The 24,615-nt window shown below is 39.0% G+C and overlaps 1 protein-coding gene across 1 annotated transcript in view; it reads right to left on the reverse strand.

The window, feature by feature from the left end:
• Nucleotides 1–24,615, reverse strand: part of LOC127446533 (phospholipid-transporting ATPase VA-like) — an 84,501-nt gene that overhangs the window by 33,954 nt on the left and 25,932 nt on the right. Inside the window, exons 2-10 of the mRNA XM_051707517.1 lie at nucleotides 19,776–19,980; nucleotides 19,044–19,129; nucleotides 4,947–5,053; nucleotides 4,548–4,679; nucleotides 4,190–4,320; nucleotides 3,272–3,524; nucleotides 2,796–3,013; nucleotides 2,487–2,681; nucleotides 380–941 (exon numbers count right to left, since the gene is read on the reverse strand). Of these exons, the coding sequence (XP_051563477.1) occupies nucleotides 380–941; nucleotides 2,487–2,681; nucleotides 2,796–3,013; nucleotides 3,272–3,524; nucleotides 4,190–4,320; nucleotides 4,548–4,679; nucleotides 4,947–5,053; nucleotides 19,044–19,129; nucleotides 19,776–19,980 (1,889 nt within the window). The remainder of the gene's footprint in view (nucleotides 1–379; nucleotides 942–2,486; nucleotides 2,682–2,795; nucleotides 3,014–3,271; nucleotides 3,525–4,189; nucleotides 4,321–4,547; nucleotides 4,680–4,946; nucleotides 5,054–19,043; nucleotides 19,130–19,775; nucleotides 19,981–24,615) is intronic.

Genomic DNA, 24,615 nt, shown 5'->3' on the forward strand with positions numbered 1-24,615 from the left:
GGGTTGTGCATACATACATGCATGCATACATACAGACATACATACAGACACGCTGTATATTAATGATATCTAATAGAATAAATAAAATAATATATATCTCTCTATATCTCGTTACCCTGATATAAAATTACTAGCAACATTATATAAGATTCTGGTCATATCACCCATCCATACCAACAGGAAAGCTAAGGGAGTGGAAGGGTGATTGAGATTTGGACATGACACAGGCCGGACTCGAACCAGTCGCCCTGTGAGCATGTGCACTACACACCGTACCACGACTCTGACCTTGGCCAAAACTTTAATGCAAATTTAAATGAACTATACATTCTGATTCCTTGCAAAACAGGGAGTAGGGTGCTCATTAGTGCAAGCGTACCTGTAGCCGGTCTGATCAAATCCATGATGACCGAATCAGCACCTTTGGTGTAGACCGTGATTTGCTCAGTCAGTGGATGTTTGACCACCACCGACATCCTCTTTCTTGTGGAATCAAACCCTAGCGTGTGCAGCAGCTCAAAACTTAGTTTGCCCAGGTGAGGAAGATCCACAGTCACCTGATCTGGTAACCGACCGACGAGAGCACACTTATAGGCCCGGGCTGCGTAAACTAGTGCTGCCTCGTCTGGCGACTCTGCCTCAAATCTTAGCTCGCACTCATCTTGAGCCAAGGCCTTTGTTTTATCGTAGTTGGGTGGGACGGAGTTTAAGGCATGCTGCAGGTCATGATCTGGAGGCTTCTCCTCGTTCAGCTTGGTGAGCGTGCTCTCTGCCGAGGGGGAGGTCAGCATGCTGGAGCCCACCCTGTGGGAGGACGAACGGTTGGTGGCCAAGCTGGAGGAGCTGCTGCTATTGGAGCCAGAGGTCAAGCGACTCGGGGTGAAGCGCTTGATAAAGTCCTCTATGGTCTTCACTGGAGACTTCAACTCATAGCGGCGCACCTTGGTAAAGAAAAAGTGAAAATTCCTTAAATATATAGTGTGTCTACATGATTGTACAGTTTAGAGATTGTGCAAGAAAGTCACACCTCGCTTTAAACACAGAAACAGGAAGTCGCTCCTAGACCATCACAGGAAGTTAACTGCAGCAAAGACACCACTGCCCACACATAGTAGATTTGTGCAACTCAAAATCCTCAATAAGCTACTTCAGTTGTTGTGAGATTTGTTTGTTTGTTGTTTACTTTATTGTCCACTGATGTGGAAATTTTCCTTTGGCTTCTCATCATAATACCAAAACACACAGTAATCACACACAAGATCTACAGAAGACCAAATTAAAAGTAATATATCGTAACACACAAATCTCATTCACAAATGATCACAATTGCATAACAAAATAAAAATTGGAACAATGATCATTACACTCATCCACTGAGCAGTCCATTGGAATGAAATAATTCTTATAAACCTTTACAAAGGTAAAGATAAATCTTTAAAAGCTACCGATGTGTGTTTATCACAGCTAAGAATGCAGAGAACAGACGTGCATTCTTATGAAGATCAGTCTTGCCAATCTACCTTGGAAAAACTGACTTGGAAGGACAGGACGACGTAGAACGCATCTATTATGAGCTTTGAGATGTGCTGTGATCTTCCTGCTGCGTTATTGCCCATCCCGGAACATTTGTAGCCAGTGAGAGAACTACTGGCATTGTCAAACACTAGTGAGAGCATTATTTTCATCACACCAGTGAGGTTTTACAGGACTACTGACACATTGAAAGAATAAAGTCTGTTAACACTAGTTTCCTCCATGTGTTTATTACTTTATTAAAATAATGCAATGAAATGTTGACGGAGTATGACAACTCTCACGAGCTGATAAATGTCCTTCGTCTGCCACCCTAGTGCAGCTATGAGTTCTAGGCTTTCAAAAGGGTTCTTTTGCACAAGTCACCATCTGATGCATCCACGATATTCGGCCTAATCAAGAACGCATACGGGTAATTTTATGCATTCTTGGTACTTGCATTTTTGAGTATAGGAATTGAACTTTGGCAGAAGATAAGAACACATAAGAACGCAAAATGAGAAACAGCCAATGTCTGTGAATCCAACAGCTTTTAGTAACGCATAGTAGCTAAGACAAAGACTCGCTAGAGTGGAATTGAATTCACTATTAAAGTCGATATGAAATAAAAATTGAGTTTGAAATTAAGTTCCCAGGCTTTTTTTTTGGTCTATTTCAATTGATTGCAAATTCTTGTATGGTACACCCACTTTTCATGATCCAATTAGTACCAGATAATCAAATAACACCCCAACCAAAAAAAATTCTCTCATTAAATATCCCATTTCACTCAGAAATAGGGGTGTAATGGTATAAGATTTTTTTCTTGGTATGATAAACGTCAGAAAAAGCATATGGTTTCATGTTGACTTTAACAGTTTCTCACCGTATGAAATCTTGGATCCAGCACCAGACTCATTACTGCTGTTGTGTACCGTTCTGTTCCAGCTAATTCCGTTTCTCAGTCTGCTTACCTTCTGCCGGGGTTGATTGGGTGAGGACACAACAACAGTGTTGCAGATAGTGAGGGCGATGAAAAAGTCAAAGATGTCACACAGGTCAGGGGGGATCTGGTTCAGGGGCTGACTGTGGAAACGCATGAACTCCATCTGACTGCTACACTCATTCACCTTATCCATGAGCTGAGGATCTGGGGTAATGTCCTTCTCCTGTCAAACCAACGAAATATGTTTAATATCGCAAATCTCATTAAGCACTGCATTACTTAATTGTACATAAAGTCTACAGTGATAGTATAGTGAAGTATCAAAGGGCTTGCTAACCATGGGGCTGCTGAAGGCGGTGTGTTTAGATAGAATGCTGGCCCGTTTGGCTTCGGCTCTGCTACCGGTGCGACGATGAGATTTGGTGCTCTGTGATCGCAACACTACTTTTCCGCTCTGGTGACTGGCAACACTGTCCCTCCGTGGGAGGGTTCCACCATGAGATGTACAGTCCTCCTCCTCAGAGTCTACCTCCTGGTACATAGCAAGCCTTCTCGCTGTGGGAGGTACACTCTGTTAGAAATTTAAGGCTCTTTTTGGGATAAACGCTGTGTTTGAATAGATGAACCAAAGTCTTTGGTTCAATTCGTTCATGCAAGTCATTCATTTGAGACCATGTTTACAAGGGGTTAAAGGAGACAACAACCAGATAAACCCTAAAATATGAGCAGATCTTAGGAGTCTATATATTGACTAGATGTTCATTATAACAAAATATTGTTTGTTCTAACACTCATTTACAAAGCATTCCTAACCATTGGCATCATGTGAGTACTCTACTCCTGCCACAGTACAACGGCGAAACACCATCTTGTTTTCTGTGAGCGTGCCAGTCTTATCAGAGAAGATGTACTGCATCTGGCCCAGGTCTTCAGTGATGTTCAGAGCCCTGCACTGTAGGTGAGAGTCGGTCTCCTCATCGTACAGCTCCATGTCTTGATGGATAAAGTAAACTTGGCATATCTTCACTATTTCAATGGAGACAAAAAGCGAGATTGGGATCAGCACCTGAAGTAGAGAGAGAGAGAGGAAGAGAAATACGGAGATAAAAGATAACAAGGTTTGTTGTAGATTATTGTAGGGTCATCATCCCAACAAATACACCCCAGAGCTGAAGACCAGACAGGAATTTTAGGAATAGTTCACCCAAAAATAAAAATTCTATCATTTACTCACTCACATAATTTGAAATCCATTTTATTTTATTTTGTTTGTAAACACAAGATCGGTCAAAGGACATGCACAAACCAACGGCATTTGATGTCATTTGAGAGCTACGATGGAAGAGAATATTTTCAGTGAATAACGACTTTAAATTCAGTATGTTTCTCACACAAAGCTATCATATGGCTTAAGAAGACTTGGAATATAGTGCAAAAGTTGCGTGGACTACTTTTCTGGTGCTTTTTTTTTGTCATTTTTGAATATTGAAAGTGTAAATCACCATCCATTTTCACTGTATGGAAAAGAGCATCTTGAACATTTTACAAATGGTCTCTTTTTGTGTTTCACAGAAGAATTCAAAAGGGGTTTCAAACAACATGAGGATGACTAAATTATGACAGGACTTTAAATGTTGGGTGAACTATTCCTTTAAATCTATAAGAACTGTAATTCTTGTAAAAGCCAGAAACACATTTTAACATTTCTGTCACACCATACTTGCTACTCACCTGGAATACTATAATCAAGGTCAGGAAGAGATAAATGGCCGAGACTACTGGAGACAAGTCTGTTCCTTCTGGGCTCAGGACATCAAAGACAGGCCGCTTTTCTCCATATTGAAACATCCAGAGGCCGTGTCCTAGAGGAAGATGCAGAGACAAACACTTCACTGTATGATGCATAAGGGAACCATGGTTACTGTTATTTTTAGATACACCGAAAAAAAACACAGCTTCCCTCAGAATGATTTCTTAAACCAGATATGTTGATCAACCACAATGACAAATGTTCCACTCAGGCAAGAACTTCTAAATAAACTTAAATAAAATTACATTCTAGAAGAAACTGTCACGATGTGTTACATACCGATGGCGGAAAAAAGGCACATGACCAGGAGTATGATGACACACCAGAACACATCTACGTTCATTTGCCGCTCCAGTTTGCTGCGTTTATAGCGAGGGCCATTGTTGTTCAGCATAGCTTTCGTCTCATGACCTGAAAATCAGTACAAAGAGCACTCACTTTATGAAAAAATGAGTTGCATAATTTCAGGAAATGGTATAACATGCTTTTTAATAAAATGCTGTAAAAAATTAACAAACTTGTTTTATCAGATTCGAAGAAATAAATTAAAAGAAAACCAGCTCTACTTCACTTTGATATTACAACTGAGGAAGGATTAAGGTAAGACAGAGGCCAAGAGTGGAACAAGAGACAACTTATCCAAGATTCAAGTGTTGGTTTGGAGAGAGGGCGGCGTACCTGCATAGATGACGATTCCAACAGCCTCCTCTGTGTTGCGGATGGTACACCCTCTGAGCAGCAGATTGTCTTTGTACAGCCCGTCTCTCCTCCCACTGCGATGGATTCTGTCATAGACACCATATAGCCTCATTTATCAAATTTATTATACTGGATATCTAGAAGGACTATACATAATCAAGTTTCAATCAGAATGACTCCATTCATGTCCTCATTCTCAAGAATGATATTAGATTTCGAAGCAAACAATGCTGGCATCTGAAGACCATATGTTGTGGATGTTGCCAAGGGAAACACGCATGTCCCTATGTCCCTTGTTATTGACCACATCGATCCATCATAGTTGACAGTCCACAGGGTTTCCCTCAGGACCCCCTTTTCTCAGCACAAAATCAATAAAAAAGCCATGACCTCGCTAAAACTGCTCCATACAGGTAAAGCCCTGAGGCCAACTAGATCCCTCATTCAGACAAGGCAACACTTTTTGTAAAACCCCAAAGCCTCATTATAAAAAAAAACTGTGGAGCAAAGAGGGTAAATGAGCATGAGGGAGGGGCAAGGAATGAAATCTTAAATCCAATGAGACCTGAGATCCGAAGGCATTGCGTGACTCGAACACCGGGAATGTTCAAGAGGCCCCGGGGCTAAGCTTCTTGATAAAAATGGTGGCAAATGCAAATTGAACTTGCATTGAATGAGCAGTGAATGTTAAGCACCTGCGGTGGAAGCGCAATAAGCTTTTAATGCAAGCTTTAATCCCAGTGCTAAATGAAGGATTACATCTGTGTTAGTTAAAAAGCTGTTTGCTGTTTCCGCAGAACTCTTCCTCCGTCAATTATCTGATATGGCACCTGGTAAAGTATTTTTCTTTTTTTAAATAGCAATGTATAGCGGTCACCAAAATCTTATATTACAGTACATGTAATTTTTATATTACAGTTATTACATATAATACAGGTCATTTCACAATAAAGTTATTTTTATTTTAATAACCATATGGTAATGCCTATTTTTAGATAATCCAGTTAAATTTACTTCATCTTATTTGATTATTTTCTCTTTTTATTTAGAACTCGAAGAAAACCAAAGATTCATATTTATAATTAATTAATGTTATGTCTGGCATTAGTGCAAAAACAGCTTCAATTCATGTTACACCAGAGTTAAAAACAAAAGACTCAAAAAGGTTATTATAAAATGGATAGATCCAACTAAATTCTAATTAATCAAATTCAAAGCGATTGTAAAATAGCTGGATCACTTGAATTCTATATAATGGTGCGTTGAAGCCAAGTCGAAATTAGGGGTCAACCGAGTGGATTTTGAGGATACCAATAACAGATAAATCGGCCGATATTTTTTAAAATCAATTTATAGAATGTTAACAAAAATTTCTTTCCTTACTATGACGGGCACAGACATGGAATCTACAAGAGTCCAAAATGAATCAAATCCCAGATACAGATTACTGTTCAAATCAAAATCCCAATAATAAGCAGAAAAAAAAATTGCAAAAATTTTTCTTGTGGAATCAAACCCTAGCGTGTGCAGCAGCTCAAAACTTAGTTTGCCCAGGTGAGGAAGATCCACAGTCATAGCATGGGACTTTTAACTATAAACAAGCCCAAAACACACAAGTGACTTTTATTTTGAAATGTCGGAGACATTTGGTACTGCTGGGAAGTTTGTACTTAAGAGGTCGTAAATACGATGTGATGTGCGTTCAAGTGATTTTAGTCTGAAAGACCTGTTTTGCAATTTATTTTTTCTCTCTCTTTTTCACAGCAGTGTAGGCAGAAAGCTTTTTTAGCACCAATCCAACAAAAGAGCAAAGCCACACATAAAGTGTGTAATTAATGCTTTATCTACCTATTTTATCATTCTTGTGCAACCACATATAATGATGGGAAATTGGGAAATGATGGGTTTTGTTGCAAACGCATATCGCTGCATAAACCAGCTAAATGAGTCTTATTTTCAGTGATAAGTTTTATCACTATTCACAGTGCAAAAAATGCCTACAAACTAAACTGCACGTCAAAATCATAAAGTAAAAGTGAATTATTACCAATAACAAATTGCCTCCATTATGATTCTTAAATTGACACGCCCCCAACTCGGAAAGTCGGGGCTTAAAAAAAAAAAAAAAAAGTTTCCCAAATGCATTCATGTGTGCTTAACTCGTAAATACCATATTTCCGACATTACTTGAACGCACCATTTGCTCTGTTAAAATGCTTTATATTTAAGTATTAACCAAGTGAAGATTTTTATAGCCTATAGATTCACTAGATAGAGTGCTGTTAAAAAATATTTGCCCCATCCTGATTTCTTCTGTTTTTGTGTATATCGATGATGTCAAAAGTTTACATACACTTAGGTTGAAGTCATTAAAACTAATTTAACCACTCCACAGATTTAATATTAGCAAACTATAGTTTTGGCAAGTCGTTTAGGACATCTACTTTGTGCATGACATGAGTAATTTTTCCAACAATTGTTTACAGATAGATTGTTTCACTTTTATTTGACCATATCACAGTTCCAGTGGGTCAGAAGTTTACATACACTAAGTTAACTGTGCCTTTAAGCAGTTTGGAAAATTCCAGAAAATGTTGTCAGGCCTTTAGACAATTAGCTTCTGATGGGAGGTGTACTGAATTGGAGGTGTACCTGTGGATGTATTTTAATGCCTACCTTCAAACTCAGTGCCTCTTTGCTTGACATCAGGGGAAAATTAAAAGAAATCAGCCAAGACCTCAGAAAAAAATAATAATAATTTGGGGACCTCCACAAGTCTGGTTCATTCTTGGGAACAATTTCCAAACACCTGAAGGTACCACGTTCATCTGAACAAACAATAGTACGCAAGTATAAACACCATGGGACCACGCAGCCATCATACCGCTCAGAAAGGAGACGCATTCTGTCTCCTAGAGATGAACGCAGTTTGATGCGAAAAGTGCAAATCAATCCCAAAACAACAACAAAGGACCTTGTGAAGATGCTGGAAGAAAAAGGTAGACAAGTATCTATATCCACGGTACAATGAGTCCTATATCAACATAACCTGAAAGGCTGCTCAGCAAGGAAGAAACCACTGCTCCAAAACCACCATAAAAAAGCCAGACTACAGTTTGCAAGTGCACATGGGGACAAAGGTCTTAATTTTTGGAGAAATGTCCTCTTGTCTAATGAAACAAAAATGTAACTGTTTGGCCATAATGACCATTGTTATGTTTTGAGGAAAAAGTGTGAGGTTGCAAGCCGAAGAACACCATCCCAACCGTGAAGCATGGGGGTGGCAGCATCATGTTGTGGGGGTACTTTGCTGCAAGAGGGACTGGTGCACTTCACAAAATAGATGGCATCATGAGGAAGGAAAATTATGTGTATATATTGAAGCAAAATCTCAAGACATCAGCCAGGAAGTTAAAGCTTGTCGCAAATGGGTCTTCCAAATGAACAATGACCCCAAGCATACCTCCAAAGTTGTGTCAAAATGGCTTAAGGACAACAAAGTTAAGGTATTGGAGTGGCCATCACAAAGCCCTGACCTCATTCAGACAGAATATTTGTGGGCAGAACTGAAAAAGCATGTGCGAGCAAGGAGGCCTACAAACCTGACTCAGTTACACCAGTTCTGTCTGGAGGAATGGGCCAAAATTCCAGCAACTTATTGTGAGAAGCTTGTGGAAGGCTAACCAACACATTTGACCTACACTATATTGCCAAAAGTATTCGCTAATATGACGTCAGCCCACCCTTTGCAGCTATAACAGCTTCAACTCTTCTGGGAAGGCTTTCCATAAGGTTTAGGAGTGTGTTTATGGGAATTTTTGACCATTCTTCCAGAAGCGCATTTGTGAGGTCAGACACTGATGTTGGACGAGAAGGCCTGGTTCGCAGTCTTCGCTCTATTTCATCCCAAAGGTGCTCTGTCGGGTTGAGGTCAGGACTCTGTGCAGGCCAGTCAAGTTCTTCCACACCAAACTCGCTCATCCATGTCTTTATGGACCTTGCTTTGTGCACTGGTGCGCAGTCATGTTGGAACAGGAAGGGGCCATCCCCAAACAGTTCCCACAAAGTTGGGAGCATGGAATTGTCCAAAATCTCTTGGCATGCTGAAGCATTCAGAGTTCCTTTCACTGGAACTAAGGGGCCAAGCCCAGCTCCTGAAAAATAACCCCACACCATAATCCCCCCTCCACCAAACTTCACAGTTGGCACAATGCAGTCAGACAAGTACCGTTCTCCTGGCAACCGCCAAACCCAGACTCGTCCATCAGATTGCCAGACGGAGAAGCATGATTCGTCACTCCAGAGAACGCGTCTCCACTGCTCTAGAGTCCAGTGGTGGTGTGCTTTACACCACTGCATCCGACGCTTTGCATTGCACTTGGTGATGTATGGCTTGGATGCAGCTGCTCGGCCATGGAAACCCATTCCATGAAGCTCTCTACGCACTGTTCTTGAGCTAATCTGAAGGCCACAGGAACTTTGGAGGTCTGTAGCGATTGACTCTGCAGAAAGTTGGCGACCTCTGCGCACTATGCGCCTTAGCATCCGCTGACCCTGCTCTGTCATTTTACGTGGCCTACCACTTCGTGGCTGAGTTGCTGTCATTCCCAATCGCTTCCACTTTGTTATAATACCACTGACAGTTGACTGTGGAATATTTAGTAGCGAGGAAATTTCACGACTGGACTTGTTGCACAGGTGGCATCCTATCACAGTACCACGCTGGAATTCACTGAGCTCCTGAGAGCGGCCCATTCTTTCACAAATGTTTGTAGAAGCAGTCTGCATGCCTAGGTGCTTCATTTTATACACCTGTGGCCATGGAAGTGATTGGAACACCTGAATTCAATTATTTGGATGGGTGAGTGAATACTTTTGGCAATATAGTGTAAGTTAAACAATTTAAAGGCAATGTCACCAAATACTAACAAAGTGCATGTAAACTTCTGATCCACTGAGAATGTGATGAAATAAATAATTCTCTCTACTATTATTCTGACATTTCACGTTCATAAAATAAAGTAGTGATCCTAAATGTCCTAAGATAGTGAATAATTTCTACGATTAAATGTCAAGAATTGTGAAAAACTGAGTTTAAATGTATTTGGCTATGGTGTATATAAACTTCTGACTTGATTTGTATTTCATACTAAATTGTTTCAAAAATTCAAACCAAATCTAACATAAAACAAAGGCAATCCGAGTAAACACAAAATACAGTTTTTAAATGATAATGTTAATTATTGAAGCAAAAAAGTATTCCAATAACAACTGGGCCTGTGTGAAAAAGTATTTGAATATTGTTACTAATATAGTTCCTAAATCCCCAAATCTATGAAACTGCATTCATAATGGGGTTCAGCTGGACTAGACACACCCAGGCCTGATTACTGACATCCCTGTTCATTAAAATCAACACCTAAATAGAAATTTTTCAGCAGCATGAAGTTGGCTAAAAGGTCTCACCAAGGTCGAAAGAAATTCCAGAAATGAGTAAAAAGGTGATTGAAATACATCAGTCTAGGAAGGGTTACAAAACTATTTTAAAGGCTCTGGGACTCCAAAGAACCACAGTGAGAGCCATTATCTCCAAATGGAGAAAACTTGGCACAGTAATGAACCTTCTCAGAAGTTGCCGACCTTCCAAAATTCCTCAAAGCACAGTGACAACTCATCCAGGAAGTCACAAAAAAGCCAAGGACAACATGAATGGAACTGCAGGCCTCTCTCATATCAATAAAGGAACTGTTCATGACTCCACTATCAGAAAGACAATGGTCAAAAAAGCCATCCATGGAAGAGTGGTGAGGCGAAAATCACTGCTAACCCAGAGGAACATTACGTCTCGTCTGAATTTTGCCAAAACACACCTTGATGATCCTCAAACCTTTTGGGAGAATGTTCTGTGGACTGATGAGTCGAAAGTGGAACTGTTTGGAAGACAGGGGTCCTGTTACGTCTGGTGCAAATCAAACACAGAATTCCAAAAAAAAAAAACATATTTGGTCAAGCATGGTGGTGGTAGTGTGATGGTGTGGGGATGCTTTGCTGCTTCAGGGCCAGGGCGACTTGCAATAATTGAGGAAAACATTAATTCTGATCTCTACCAGAAACTCCCAAAGGAGAACATCCGGTCATCAGTCCGTGAGTTGAAGCTCAAGCACAACGGGAATATGCAGCAAGACAATGATCCAAAGCATAGGAGTAAGTCCACCTCTGAATGGCTCAAAAGAAGCAAAATTAAAGTTTTGGAGTGGCCTAGTCTGACTTGAACCTGCCTGAGATGCTGTGGCAGGACCTTAAATGGGCAGTTCATGCTCGAAAACCCTCCAATATGGCTAAACTAAAGCAGTTCTGCAAAGAAGAGTGGGCCAAAATTCCACCACAGCGTTGTGAAAGACTGATCTCCAGTTATCAGAAGCGTTTGGTTGCGGTTGTTTCTGCTAAAGGTGGCACAACCAGCTATTAAGTTTAAGGGGGCAGTTAGTTTTTCACATGGGTGATAACTTTTTTTTGCTTCAATAAAAAAATATATATATATATTTGAAAACTGCATTTTGTCTTTACTCAGTTTGCCTTTGTTTTGTGTTATCTCGTTTGGAGATCTAAAACAATTTAGTATGAAAAATAAAAATAAAAATAGAAGAAATCAGGACTGTATATGTTTCACCAGATGAGGTTTGATGAGGAATAAGGTTTATTAATTTTCACAAGGTATGAAGTTGGAGACATAATATATGTGCTGACAGGGCATATTTCCATATAGTCGCATTTTTCTTTGCATGCCCTCGCTTCAATTTAGAACACTTGTGAGGATTAAAATATGGATGAATATTGTCGATAAAAGATCCAGACACAGCAAATCTCCACGTGATTGTTTTTATTTCACCTCTAGAGGCCACTGTTATACTGTAGAACCAATGCGTTAATCTTTGAGTATATATATATCTTAATTACAAGTTGTAAACTCAGAATTCTTTAAAAGCTCCAACTTGACCATTGTAATGTCATGTGAAATGAACCTCAAGAGACAAATTATCCTTGAGTGTTACCATAGAAACGAATAATTTCTGAGATCCAAGGACGTGCACAGCTCCGAATAGAATAAGAGTTGTCATTTCATTATTACAGTAATTCTGGCACTACATGAACGCACCATTAATGTGGCAAGTTGAAGACTAAACTCTGCTTCGTGTTACACCATTTAATAAGTTCTTAGTAACAAGATACATCCAGTTGTATTTTCGCATTACTCCATATTTATTATTACTCTCACATGTAAATAACGTAAAGCAGTTCTGCCCATGATAGCTGCACAAATACACAGTTGTGCTCAAGTTTGCATACCCTTGGGGAATTGGTAATATATGTACCATTTTTAAAGAAAACATGAGTGAGCAGGCAAAACACATTTCTTTTATTTCTTATGGGATTCATATTCAACTGTAGGTTATAACAGAATGGCACAATCATAAAACAAAACATGGCAACAAAGAAAAAAATGAAATGACCCCTGTTCAAAAGTCTGCATACCCTTAGTTCTTAATACTGTGTATTGCCCCTTTAGCATCAATGACAGGTGGTCTAGCTGCCCATTCGCCTTGGCAAAATGCCTCCAGGTCATGCAAAGTCTTTGGTCATCTTGCATGAACCGCACGTTTGAGATCTCCCCAGAGTGGCTTGATGATACTGTATTAAGGTCAGGAGACTGATGGCTACTCCAGAACCTTCACATTTTTCTTGCCATCAATTTTCGCAAGATTCCCCGTGCCTTTAGAGCTCACACACCACCAAAACATCAGTGAGCCACCATCATGCTTCACAGTGGGGATGGTATTCTTTTTACTATAGGCCTTGTTGACCCCTCTCCAAACATAGCGCTTATGGTCGTGACCATAAAGCTCTATTTTGGTCTCATCACTCCAAATTACAGTGTGCCAGAAGCTGCGAGGTGTGTCAAGGTGTTGTCGGGCATATTGTAAGCGGGCTTTTTTGTGGCATTGGCGCAGTAAAGGCTTCTTTCTGGCAACTCGACCATGCAGCTCATTTTTGTTCAAGTATCGTCGTATTGTGCTCCTTGAAACAACCACACCGTCTTTTTCCAGAGCAGCCTGTATTTCTCCTGAGGTTACCTGTTGGTTTTTCTTTGTAACCTGAACAATTCTTCTGGCAGTTGTGGCTGAAATCTTTCTTGGTCTATCTGACCTTGACTTGGTATCAAGAGATCCCCGAATTTTCCACTTCTTAATAAGTGATTAAACAGTACTGACTGGCATTTTCAAGGCTTTGGATATCTTTTTATATCCTTTTCCATCTTTATAAAGTTCCATCACCTTGTTACGCAGGTCTTTTGACAGTTCTTTTCTGCTCCCCATGGCTCAATATTTAGCCTGCTCAGTGCATCCACGTGAGAGCTAACAAATTCATTGACTATTTATACACAGACATAATAGCAATTTAAAAAGCCACAGGTGTAGGAAATTTACCTTTAATTGCCATTTAAACCTGTGTGTCACCTTGTGTGTCTGTAACAAGGCCAAACATTCAAAGGTATTTAAACTTTTGATCAGGGCCATCTGGGTGATTTCTGTTATCATTATGATTTAAAAAGGAGCCAAACAACTATGTGATAATAAATGGCTTCATATGATCACTATCCTTAAATAAAAGACAGGTTTTTTTTGCATGATCAGTCATATTTTCAAAATCAGTGCCAAAATATCACAATTTCTGCCAGGGTATGCAAACTTTTGAGCACAACTGTATCTACTGCAGTATAAACGGTACAGCAAAATCTCTGTCATCCGACACATTTCTTCCGTTCGTTGCACTATACACTCATACCACCCAGCCAAAGTAGTATGTTAATAACGGAGTTCTGCCCTGATTCAAAAGGCATGTCTGTTACTGTTACATTTGCTGTCTGTATGCCACATGCTGTCAATCAAATGTTAGGCTTAGCTAGAAAAAAAAATTCAGTCCAGGTAACAGCAAGATTGCCCTCTTTGTTAGCTTGCACTGCACACATTTGCCAGCTGGAATGATAACTTAATCTAATAAACTATTGCTCCAACAAGACACAGTCCCTGGTACCCACCATGCATCATGTCCCCCTTTTGCTCCTGTAAGCCACTTTATCGTTACTGGGCAAAAGAATGCTGGTAGCACACCAGCAGCATCTGTTCTCCATCAACCGGGGAATAAATGTCATAATCAGTCTGGTTCCTGTCAGATAACTCACTGGCCATGCTGTCATTACCATGTGCAGCAGGTTCTCAAATATACTTTAACCTACATAGTCCTGGCTGAGCTAAAGCTCTGATCATACTACTGCTACAGCAGTTTGCTCAGATTATATTATGCATGATAATCCTAAAACTTTGACCATTTAAGACTAAGATTGCAAGATAAACTGAGAATATTCTTAATCCACACGTTTGAAGTCTACAAATCAGATTAACAAGGCTTTTCAAAAGTGAAAATAAATGCTTAGAATATAATTACATTTAAAAACACCAGCTTACAACTAAATTGATTTCATGATACTGTATTGATATTCTAAAGCTTATCAATATTAGTTTCATTTTCACATATTTACAAAATATTATAATATAAAATAAAAATAAAATCAAGTTACATTTTCACATCAATATTTACAAAATATATTTTAAAAATTAATATTTTTAGCTAAATTTCACATTCATAAAATATTATCAATCTAAAAAAAAAGCAATATTTTTGGTTAAATTTTTCACATTAATATTCATAAAATATCAGTATAAAATAAAATCTATATTTTTAGCTAAATTTTCTTACATTCACAAAATATTATCAATCTAAAAAAAAAGCAATATTTTTGGTTACATTTTTCACATTAATATTCACAAAATATCAGTTTAAAATAAACTGCTACATTTTTCACCACAATACATTTTTTTAACTAAAAATATTGACTACTGGTGTTAGAATATCAATAGGGTATTATGAAAAAAGAAGTTTTTGCCCACCTCTAGTTGAAAGCTAGTATGTTTAGATACACAGTAATTATAGTCTGCATTTGTTTTGTTTTTTTCACTTTTGAGAAGCCTTGTTAATCTGATTTTTTTAAATGAGTAAAAAAGAGGTTGACCACCACTCAGAGCAAGTATGTGCAAATACGAAAACATACTGCAGCATGACTATTTCTATTCAAACAAAATGCAAACTAAGAATGAGCTAACAAAATAAATGTAATAACATGTTTCATTTGTAAGGATGTCTGTACAGATCCTCCGTACCGCTAGACTGCAAGGGTTTGTGTAATGGTAAACACGCTGGAACCAAGGAACCACATGCCAATGGTCTACTACTTATATGGCTCTACGATGAAGTCAAGCAGAAAGTTCAGCACTTGTTGCACAAAGAACCGAAGAACAATGAAGATGAACGAGAAACAAGTGAGTAGAAGACCCCAATATATCACAGTTATTAACAAAGAATCATAGTATTATTCCATTGTGACCCAGATATCAATATAATATAGTATTGTCAGATTCCCTGCTGATTCCCACTCCTACAGAAGCAACTACAGAGGCAGAAATAAATTTCACATATTTCAATTTCAGCATGCCAGCATTATTTATGGTCTTCTTACATCCACATTAACAAATATAAGAGTTTCTGACCCATTCTTTAGTCCTCCATCAGAGAATGCTGTTTCTGTGCATGCAGTGTGCATTAATTAGGCAGCATCACAGAGTTGAAAAGCCATAAGAATAATGCTAGAGTAAGAGAAATGTACTCTGCCTCCTTTTTAGAACTATATTAAAGTGGATGTACATGGGTGACAAAATATCCATTCTTACGCTTATTTGAATCTCAGCAGCTAATGGATTTTTAATCACCACCAGCAAAACAAAATAGAGACAGATCTGTTTTGTTGGAACTGGTTTATAGAAAGGAAAACCATTCCATATGAATGAGAATATTTCCATTTGGTAAATTACATTATTAGCTATAAATACATTGTCTGGACCAAAACAAATTCACAATAACACAGACCATGTAATTGTGATGCGTCACTATTGTCATCATATTTCCATGAAATTCTGGGATTTACGGATTCATGATTTTTTTTTAATGGTTCCCATTAAAATTCACAGCAGGTTTCTAGTACTGTGTTCCATGCCTTGTGGTTTAAGTCAAATCTAAATGGAGTATTAACAGAAAGCCAATACACTTCGGGTATTTTTTTCAGCTCCAGTCAATTTCTAACACAAACTAGACAATTTGACAATGATTATTGCAAAGAACTCAAGGGCAATGCCAATGTGGTTTGACTGATGTAAATGATGACTGATGGCTGAGCCAAGATGATTGACTGACTGATCAACATAGAAATTAGTGTTATCACAATACCAAAATTTCAGTATACTGTACTCAATACCAGTACCACAGAGAAAATAGGTAAGATGCATTTGAACACACTCCTTTAGCCTTTCTAAATTCTATTTTATTTTTTTCCCCCCAAATTCCATGTTTTCTTTTTTTCCTTCTGAATTCCATGTTGAAAAGTTTAATTCAGTTTCATGTCTAATTACAATCCCAATCCTGAAAAAGTTGGGACAGTATGAAAAATGCTAATAAAATCTTAAAGGAGTGATTTTTAAATTACGTTTACCCTTTGCTATATTGAAAGCACTACTAGTAAACATTATATAATGTTTTACCTTGTGAATTTCATTGCTTTTTGAAAATGTACAGTAATTTGAAATCAGATGACTGCAACACACTCCAAAAAAGTTGGGACAGTCGAGTGTTTACCACTGTGAAACATCACAATTTCTTCTAATAACACTTAAGTTTAAAAAGTGGAATTTTCCCCCATTCATCCATTATGTAGGTCTTCAGCTGCACAATTGTATGGGGTCTTCGTTGCCATATTGTGCGCTTCATAATGCACCACACATTCTCAATTGGAGATGGTCAGGACTGCAGGCAGGCCAATCTAGCACCCACACTCTCTGCTTATTCAGCCAGTATGTGGTTTGAAGTTGTCCTGCTGAAAATTCCGGGACTTCCTGGAAACGACGGTGCTGGATGGCAGTATATGCTGCTCCAAAATTTGTACATATCTGTCTGCATTAATGGTGCCCTCACAGATGTGCGAGCTACCCATGCCATGGGTACTGACACCCCTGGTCCATATAGACACTGGCTTTTGGACCTGACGCTCATAACAGCTTGGATGAGCCTTTTCTTCTTTGGCCCAGAGAACACAATGGCTGTGTTTTTCAAAATCTATTTTAAATGTGGACTCAGACCAAAAAACAAGGTTCCACTGTTCTACTTTCAATCTAAATGAGACCGAGCCCAGAGAAGTCGGCAGCGCTTCTGGACAGTGTTGATGTATGGCTTCTGCTTTGCATAGTAAAGTCTTAACTTGCATCTGTGGATGCAGCGGCGAGTGGTGTTGACTAACAAAGGTTTAATAATGTTATCCCAAGCCCATGTTCATGATATCCATAATGAATGCTGTTTTTTAAGACAGTAATATCTGAGGGATCAGAGATCATGCGCATTCAGAAGTGGCTTTCGTCTTGCCCTTTATGCAGGGAGATTTGACCAGATTCCTTGAATCTTTCAACTATATTGTGCACTGTAGAGGGTGAAATAAATCAAAACAAAATCCTTCCAATTTGTCTTGGGGAACATTGTTCTCAAGAGTGCTGGATAATTTGCTGAAGCATCTGTTAGCAAATTGACAAATCTCAAATGATTCTTGCTCTTGAAGGACTAGGCTATATTTGGAGGCCCCTTATATACTATGACACGATTGCCTCACCTGTTTAACATCTCCTGTTTCGCATTGCCTTGTTATTTTAACCTGTCAAACCGTTATTAGTCTTAAATTGCCCTTCTCAACTTTTTTGGAGCGTGTTGCAATCATCCGATTTGAAATTTCTGTACATAAAAAAAAACAACAAAAAAAAACAATGAAATTCACAAGGTAAAACATCAAATAATGTGTAGATGTAGTTTACACAAGCAAAAGGTGAATATAATTTACAAATCACTACTTATTGTTTTTATTATCATTTTTCATACTGTCCCAATATTTTTGGAATTGGGGTTGTAAAAGAATCCAAACTTTAATCAAATGAAAATAGAACAATTACTTTTTACATACCATTGCATTTTTTGGTTTTGTTTATCAAATGAAGTGCTATAGTAAAGATCTTCACAACATAATCTAAAACACAACATTGGTCTTATTTTTTATTAAATAAAGTGCTGCACAAATGAGCATCATATTATAAATGAAAACTGTAATGAAAACATTTATTCAACAGCACTCTTGCTTGTGAGATATAGGTTCAACAACTATAATAATAAAATAAATTTTACTAAACACTAGTATATATTTCTGTTGCAATTTCTTAAATTTCATGTGTCAAGCTTTTATTTTTAATCAAACTTTTACTTCGATGTGAAGGTTTTTACCGGTTCTGTGATTTTGATGATAGTTCCACACTTACGGATAAAACATTGGTTAAATGACCCAGTCTAAGTACTGAAGCAAAAATGCTGCAATTTAATTATATAAATATATAGTCTGCAGGCACATACGCGTCAAAGTGAATGAGCGCTCTGTCATCAACTACAAGAATCACAGCACCCGCTAGGCTTCACATATTCACTTTGCTGCGTGCAGTACATGCAGACTGTATATTTATTCAATTAAATAGCAATCATTTGTGGTTAAACAATCAAAATAGGATATCTCAATTTTAATTTGATGAAATGTCAAATGAGCATTGTGAGCATTTACAAGCAGCAGTCTGTTAGTCAGACAGCGTGAAGTACTGCAGAAACACTGGTATTGTTACATCTTTTTTATTTTAGTATCGACTTGATACCGAAGTACTGGTACTTTTGACTTCACTAACAGAAATAATACTTTACCTTTCTAGTTACTTAAAATAGCAACCAGGCATTACACAATGTAGTATTTCATTTGACCTCTAAAACCAAGTATTTAAGCAAGCAGGTTAATGTAGATTTCCTTAAGGTTAGGCATTACTGCATTGTACTTACATGTATCCTCGAAATCTGTTGAGGTCATTGTTGGGCTTCTCACATTCAATAATGCTGTTGTATTTTAATGGGTCAAACTCGCATTCCTGCAATTGAAGAATACATTTAGTCATTTGTGATTTGCACAATAAAGCTCTTTATGCAGAATAATTAAAAGTTTGAGTCACATGGACAACATTTTTGATACTTTTATTGTGCTTTTTTTTGGAGGTTGACAGCCTGCAGGCTATTCCCATTTACTTTTATTATATATAGCCTACAGTAAAATAGCTGCCAGGATATCCTTCAAAAAATCTCATTTTGTGTTTCACGGAAGAGGGAAGTTATACAGGCTTGGATTGGAATGACATGAGCGGGAAAAAATAATGACAAAACTTTCATTTTTGGGTGCACCATGCCTTTAAATAGTTTTTGCTGTCAAACTGTTTTCTGATCAACCACCTTATTGACATCTTAGAACATAACACACAGTGTGAGCAGCATTAAGGGAAATGACTAGTTGACTTTTGTGACTGGTGTGAAAATACTGAAGTTATCTCAGTGAGAAAATGCAAACCAGCTGAATACACACACATGAAAAGCAACACCATCACATTAAATGTTCTTGACACCAGGATGCTTCCTTTCAGTTCTTTACCCATCTTATGGGATTTTAACTGCAAATAGTCCACAGTCCTGAGACTTATAATGGAATGCTGAAATGTATCAGTGTAGTTGGAGGTTTGGTCTCACCAGGTCGATAAAGCTGCGCACCACCTGCCTCTGTTTGAGATTGGTCTCTCCATCCAGTGTGGCCGTCTCAATGTGACACAGACGGTCCGGGTCGCTGGAGCTGAGCAGCAGAACATCCGCAGACAGAATCTCATTGCAGCGCAGACGAATGAAGTCTCCGACCCGCACCTCCTTCCAGTATTTCTCCACATACCGTTTCTCACTCCTATAGAGGAAACAAGAAAATGTGAGGAAGAATGCTTCAGGAAACTCAGGTCAAAGATCTGTGGTTTAAATTGCCTAATGGGCCATTCAGACAGAACGCTTTCTTGCATTAAAAAAGCTAGACACAGCGCATTGAATAAAACAGAACAGGTTTCTCGAGACATGCTATAAAAAATTTACGTTCTTTCTAAAAAATGCAGCACTCCTGCACGACACGCAGCACAAGTTAGAAAAACTACTGAAAAACAGTGCAAACAAGTCAAAAACATGTTCTTTGTGAACAGCACTTAAGTTCAAGAACAGCATGGAATTTTTTTTAATGTTAAAATACATTCTCCTATCCAAGTTTATAGTGCAAAGATGACAAAGACTATAAATAAGCCATTCGCAGGATGACTTACTAAAGAGTGCTTTTAGCACATCCAATAGCATATAATTGGGGCGGGACTATTTGTTTGTCCAAATAATGCGTTTAGAGTCTGAACACTCCATATTTGAAAATTAATCTTTTTCTTTTCTTTTTTTTTAAATCATGAATATCGTGAGTAGAAGTAAAAATTTGGTTTGATTTGTTCAGTGACATGTGTATCCAAAGATGAGATCTTATAATGTGTCCCATAATATCCTTTCTGTTTTTTACAGTTAGTTGTTGATCACGAAGTAAAAAGAAACATTAATTCTCCAGCAACAGAAAACACTTGCTCACTGAACTGCTGGTGTTCTTAAGATAAATTTTTGCGCTTGTTATGCATATCAGCGTACACTATTTGTAAATCGTACAAATTATGCATACCAACAAATATGTAACAAAATGTGTAAATATTTAAAGGGGCAATCATACCAACATGATCACATGGGATGTCGGCATGTTGTTTCCGAGAGTTCCGGTACCCTAGGATTGGCCACATTATTAGACATTTTTGCATTGGCTCACGCATTGCATCAGCAGCGTGGGAGACCCGGGTTTAGATCCCGTGTTGAAACCAGAAAGTAATAACTTTCGCATAACCAGTGACAAGCACGATTTGGAGGTTGCATTTGTCCCTCTTAACATTACAGTTTTAACCACTGATGGTTAGGTTTAGGTTTGGGTGTTGGGTTGGAGGGTTCAGTTTATAAAATATGCTTCCTCTTCACTCTATTACATCATGTAAAGCTTTTAGTGCCCCTCCGTGGACATTTCTCCCCCAAAAAAATTAAGCTCAGACATGTCCATACACCCAATATCAGTTACCGTTTTGTCCACAGTGGGCAGTGTTTTTTCATTTCTGTGAGCACAGATCAATATTAGCTAAAGAATAGTCACTCTACTGTTTCCAATTTCACTATAAGATCAGTCTGACCATACATTATGAAATTCAACAAAGTAACTTAACTTTAACAAACACTGTAGCCTAAATATTGAAGAATTTAACAATAGGCTCCTAAAGCACCTATGCAGGGGTTTGGTAAAAGCCAGTGCAAAGCTATGCTCCATAAACCTAATGTTTTTATTTTATTTAATTTTTTTAATAGTACTTTTGACATAGTATACACACTTAAATGTTAGATGTGGAATTCTATTTTCATTATTAGGTTTCAACTTTGTAAATACTGTGTGTTAAAAATCTCTATGACAACATCTTGTATCGTTATTATAAATTCAATTTCATTATATCATATAAATTAATAGCATGGAAAATTTAATAAATTTTTAACAATCTAAAATGTGATTAAAATTATGAAAAGCAAAAAATGAAATCAAATATACACTCTCACATTCTATAGTGCGTTAAGTTGTATACACCGATCAGCCGCAACTTTAAAACCACCTGCTTAATATTGTGTAGGTCCCTATCGTGATGCCAAAACAGCGCCAACCCGCATCTCAGAATAGCATTCTGAGATTATATTCTTCTCACCACAATTGTACAGTTATCTGAGTTACCGTAGACTTTGTCAGTTCTACACAGTCTGGTCATTCTTCGTTGACCTCTCTCATCAACAAGGCATTTCCATCCACAGGACTGCCACTCACTGGACATTTTTTGATTCTGGCACCATTTGAGTAAATTCTAGAGACTGTTGAGTGTGAAAATCCCAGGAAATCAGCAGTTAAAGAAATACTCAAACCAGCCCATACCAACAATCATGCCATGGTCCAAATTATTAGGATCAAATTTTTTCACCATTCTGATGGTTGATTTGAACATTAACTGAAGCTCCTGACCTGTATCTGCTTGATTTTATGCACTGCACTGCCATCACACGATTGGCTGATTAGATAATCGCATGGATGATTGTATTTACCTGATGGGCTAGTTTGAGCATTTCTGTAACTGCTGATCTCCTGCGATTTTCACACACAGTCTCTAGAATTTACTCCGAATGATGCCAAAAACAAAAAACATCCAGTGAGCAGCAGTTCTGCGTATGGAAACGCCTTGTTGATGAGAGAGGTCAAAAGAGTATGGCCAGACTGGTTCAAACTGACAAAGTCTACAGTAACTCGGATAACTGCTCTGTACAATTGTGGTGAGAAGAATAGCATCTCAGCATGTTATTCTGAGATGAGGGTTGCCGCTGTTTTGGAGCACGAGGGGGGCCTACAAAATATTAGGCAGGTGGTTTTAATGTTGTGGCTGATCGGTGTATATGAATACTAGGCTACTTATGAGAAGATGCCCTCTTCCCGTTTTGCTAAATCTCTTTTTCAGTTTTCAGTTGCATTACACTTACATATTGGACTCAAGATGGCGCCGAGTATGGCTGCTGCATTGCGAGCTCCGACACAACATTGCAGTTTTTTGTTTGTTTTGTTTATAGTTCTTATGTTTTTTGTCTTGGATGTTGTCTGCCTTATTGTATACGATAGACAAACACTTTTGGACATTGGTTCTGCAATTGCACACCGAAAACCGGACTTCCAATTCTTCAATGCCGACCCACTGTTTACAAACACGCCAGTGGAGCCCTTTGTCTGGGCTGCCCAGCTGCAGAGACGCAGAAGGAAAAGGGGAAATAGAGCTGCCGTTCTCATCAGAGTAAGATGTTACGCAAATCGACCCCCGCTACCCAGTATTCTACTGGCAAATGTTCAGTCTCTGGACAACAAGCTCTGCGAGCTGAGCACGCGGATCTCTTTCCAACGAGAGACAGCTTCATTATCTGCCTTACAGAAACTTGGATGTCTGCTGAGATTCCAGATTCAGCCATCGAACCCATGGGGTTCTCTGTGCACCAAGTGGACAGAGCGAAAGACCTCTCAGGTAAAAGCAGAGGTGGTGGTGTATGTTTTATGGTCAACAAATCCTGGTGTGATCAGAGGAACGTACATTCTATCAAGTCTTTCTGCTCTCCTGATCTGGAATTTCTCATGCTTCTGTACCGACCATTCTGGCTACCAAGGGAACTCACAGCAGTCATCATCACTGCTGTATACATCCCCCCACAATCCGACACAGACCGGGCACTCAAGGAACTGTATAGGAGTATAAGTGAGCAGGAAACCGTGCACCCCGAGGCCGCATTCATTGTGACCGGGGACTTTAACAAAGTCAATCTCAAATCAATCACACCAAAATACCACCAACATATCAGTTTCAACACACGAGGGAACCGGGTTTTGGACCATTGCTACTCTCTCTTCCGGGATGGCTACAAATCCCTCCCCCGCCCATCATTTGGCAAATCAGACCACTCTTCCATTCTGCTTCTGCCCGCTTACAGTCAGAAACTGAAACAGGAAGCACCCACCCTCAGAATGATCCAGTGCTGGTCGGACCAATCAGATTCTACGCTACAAGACTGTTTTGATCACGTGAACTGGGAGATGTTCCGGTCCGCCTCTGATGACGACATCGAGGTTTACGCTAATAGCGTAACATGTTTCATCAGAAAGTGCGTAGAGGACATTGTTCCAAGCAAAACAATATGGATCTACCCCAACAAGAAACCATGGATTAATAGCGATGCTCGTGCGGCAATTAATGCGCGGACCTCCACTTTTAATTCCGGGAACGCAGAGGAGCATAAACAAGACAGTTATGCCCTCCGCAAAACTATCAGAGCAGCAAAACGCCAGTACAGGGACAGTTCAATACCACCGACTCTAGAAGCATGTGGCAGGGAATTAATAACATTATGGATTACAAAGGGAATAAAAACTCCACCAAAAACACCGCTGCCTCTCTCCCGGATGAGCTAAATACTTTTTATGCTCGTTTCGAGGGAAATAACACCGCCCTCGCGGAGAGAGCTCCCGCGGCCGAAGCTACAGAGGTTAGTTCATTCTCCGTCTCTGTAGCGGATGTAACACGATCCTTCCGATGGGTGAATATCTGTAAAGCCGTGGGTCCAGACGGCATTCCGGGCCGCGTCATCAGAGCGTGCGCGAACCAACTGGCTGGTGTTTTTACGGACATTTTTCAACCTATCCCTCTCTTTGTCTGTAGCACCCACATGCTTCAAAACCTCCACCATTGTGCCTGTACCAAAGCAATCCAAAATCACTTGCTTAAATGACTGGCGTCCTGTTGCTCTGACCCCCATCATCAGCAAATGCTTTGAGAGGCTAATCAGAGATTACATCTGCTCTGTGCTGCCTGCCTCATTGGACCCATTGCAGTTTGCTTACCGCAACAACTGCTCCACTGAT

Source organism: Myxocyprinus asiaticus, chromosome 9 (assembly GCF_019703515.2).
Source record: "Myxocyprinus asiaticus isolate MX2 ecotype Aquarium Trade chromosome 9, UBuf_Myxa_2, whole genome shotgun sequence".
Lineage (NCBI taxonomy): Eukaryota > Metazoa > Chordata > Actinopteri > Cypriniformes > Catostomidae > Myxocyprinus > Myxocyprinus asiaticus.